This window comes from Otolemur garnettii, unplaced genomic scaffold (assembly GCF_000181295.1).
Source record: "Otolemur garnettii isolate 467f Iridium unplaced genomic scaffold, OtoGar3 scaffold00106, whole genome shotgun sequence".
In the NCBI taxonomy this organism is placed as follows: Eukaryota; Metazoa; Chordata; class Mammalia; order Primates; family Galagidae; genus Otolemur; species Otolemur garnettii.
In genome coordinates this window covers 3,638,318-3,640,447 of record NW_003852501.1, presented here as the reverse complement: position 1 = coordinate 3,640,447, position 2,130 = coordinate 3,638,318, and the positions used below count along the sequence as shown (strand labels likewise).

Genomic DNA, 2,130 nt, shown 5'->3' with positions numbered 1-2,130 from the left:
AAAAAAAAAAAAAATAAGTCCCAGCAAAAGAAATAATGTGATGGCTTTAGGATTATGGTGAATAGGAAGAAAATTATGTAAACAGTAAAGAATGTGGTTGAAAACCCGAAAGAATTTTTAATCTTTGTTATCTAATAGGAGATTAAAGTAACATCATTTCAGAATAGATAGTCTTGTTGGCTAGGCTTTCAAATTTGACTGGAGAGTTGCAAGCTTAAGAAGAATTCCCCAGGTTCAAAAACATAGCTTTTTTTTTGAGACAATCTTACTATGTCACCCTCAGTAGAGTGCCCTGGCATCGCAACTCATAGCAACCTCAAACTCTTGGGCTTAAGTAATTCTCTTGTCTCAGCCTCCCAAGTAGCTAGGACTACAAGCACCTGACACAACACCCTGCTTTTTTTGTTGTTGTTGTTGCAGTTGTCATTGCTGTTTAGCTGGCCTGGGTCATGTTCAAACCTGCAACCCTCGGTGCATGCGGCCAAACCACTGTGCTACAAGTGCCGCCCCCAAAACATAGCTTTTTAAAACATGAATAAGGATTGTTTAAGATCAGTGAAAATTGAAAGAGGCTGATTTTAATAATCATGTGAAGAAAGAAATCAGAATAAGTTAAAGATGGTTATTAGACTTTATATATATCAAAATAGTTCTGATAGAAGACTATAGCACCTTTGGGTTTACTATTAGAATCCTCTAATTCATACTTTTACATAAGGCTGTTGGCTAAAATTTCAAGCTTTATTTTTTATAAATGTTTGGTTTTTTTTTTAAATGACTTTCTTAGTGTAAGTTGAATTTTATCAAGGAATACAAGTACTAAATAATGTTTCTTTTTTACTGTAGGTAAAACTTCAGTCAAGAAGCTGACAAAAAAGGTAAATAATGTGTAAAGGTTTTTTGTTTGGTTTTGGTAAGATAGAAATGAATTTCTGTAAGTTAAATTGAATGATTTTATTATGTGTATTCAAAGGATATCGAGGATGCACTGGCAGGAATCCAAACAGCTGGTTATGGATCAACTTTTTTTAGAGACCTTGGTGATAAAGGTAATTTTGACTTGTTAAATTTCTAGTTATGTGTTTTATTTAACTGAATTATTACTAAGTATAAGATATGCACCATGTTATTTAATAGATGTTTTTAAAACAAATACTCATCACAAAATTCTCATTGAGAAGGTGGTAACTTTCAAACTCTTTGAGCAATTATAGATAAATTATTAAAACATCAGTGTTAAACAAAGCCTGAAGAGGGGGTGAAGCAGAGCATCTACAAATAAGATGCTGCTAATGCTTCCAAAGAACTCAGAGTAGCACCAACATCTGCAGGGAAGAAGTGAGACCATAGCACAGTGATCAGAGAAGGAAAGGAAAACCAGGGGAATGTTATCAAGGCAGCTAAGAAAAGAAAGTGCTAAAAAAAAGGAAATTATCAAATATATAAAAATGAAGTAAATTAAAAGGATTGAGTAAGCTAAGGACTAAGAACTCTCCATTTAGCAACAGGAAGTGGTCTGTTGGTATCAGTGGTGCAGTGGTTCCAGGACCTGCTCAGATACCAAAAATTGAAGATGCTCAAGTCTCTGATATAAAATGGTATAGTGTTTGCATATAAGCTGTATGTATCCTCTTGTTTACTTTAAATCATCCCTAGATTACTTATACAGTATCAAATACAATGTAAATGCTATATAAATAGTTGTTATATTCTATTATTTTTTAATTTATATTTTTTAATGTGATGTTATTGTTTTTTATTTACTTTTTTCTAATATTTTTGATCCATGGTTGGTGAATCCATAGATGTGGAGGACTGACTGTACAGATTGGTGTGGGATAGGATCTGAAGCCAATTTGCAGAACATTGAGAAAATGAGAAAGAAAATTAAATGCAGACCACGTAAGAGAACTGAGTGTAAATAGATTAGTTAGAGAACAGAAGGGGGAGATGGAGATAACAGGCCTAGGGAATGTGGGTTTATTTTGGATGAAGAGACTTGAATGTGTTTCTTGTTGATGAGGAGAGACAGAAAATATAAGAGAAAGGAAATATGGATAAGAAAAAATCCTGGAACATATTAGAGAAGGGATTGTCTTGAGAGTGGGAGTGGAAGGATCAGCATTCCAC

The 2,130-nt window shown here is 33.6% G+C and overlaps 1 protein-coding gene across 1 annotated transcript in view; it reads left to right on the top strand.

The window, feature by feature from the left end:
* Nucleotides 1-2,130, top strand: part of MICU2 (mitochondrial calcium uptake 2) — a 152,205-nt gene that overhangs the window by 85,466 nt on the left and 64,609 nt on the right. The window contains exons 3-4 of the mRNA XM_003796706.3: nt 847-878; nt 974-1,049. Of these exons, the coding sequence (XP_003796754.1) occupies nt 847-878; nt 974-1,049 (108 nt within the window). The remainder of the gene's footprint in view (nt 1-846; nt 879-973; nt 1,050-2,130) is intronic.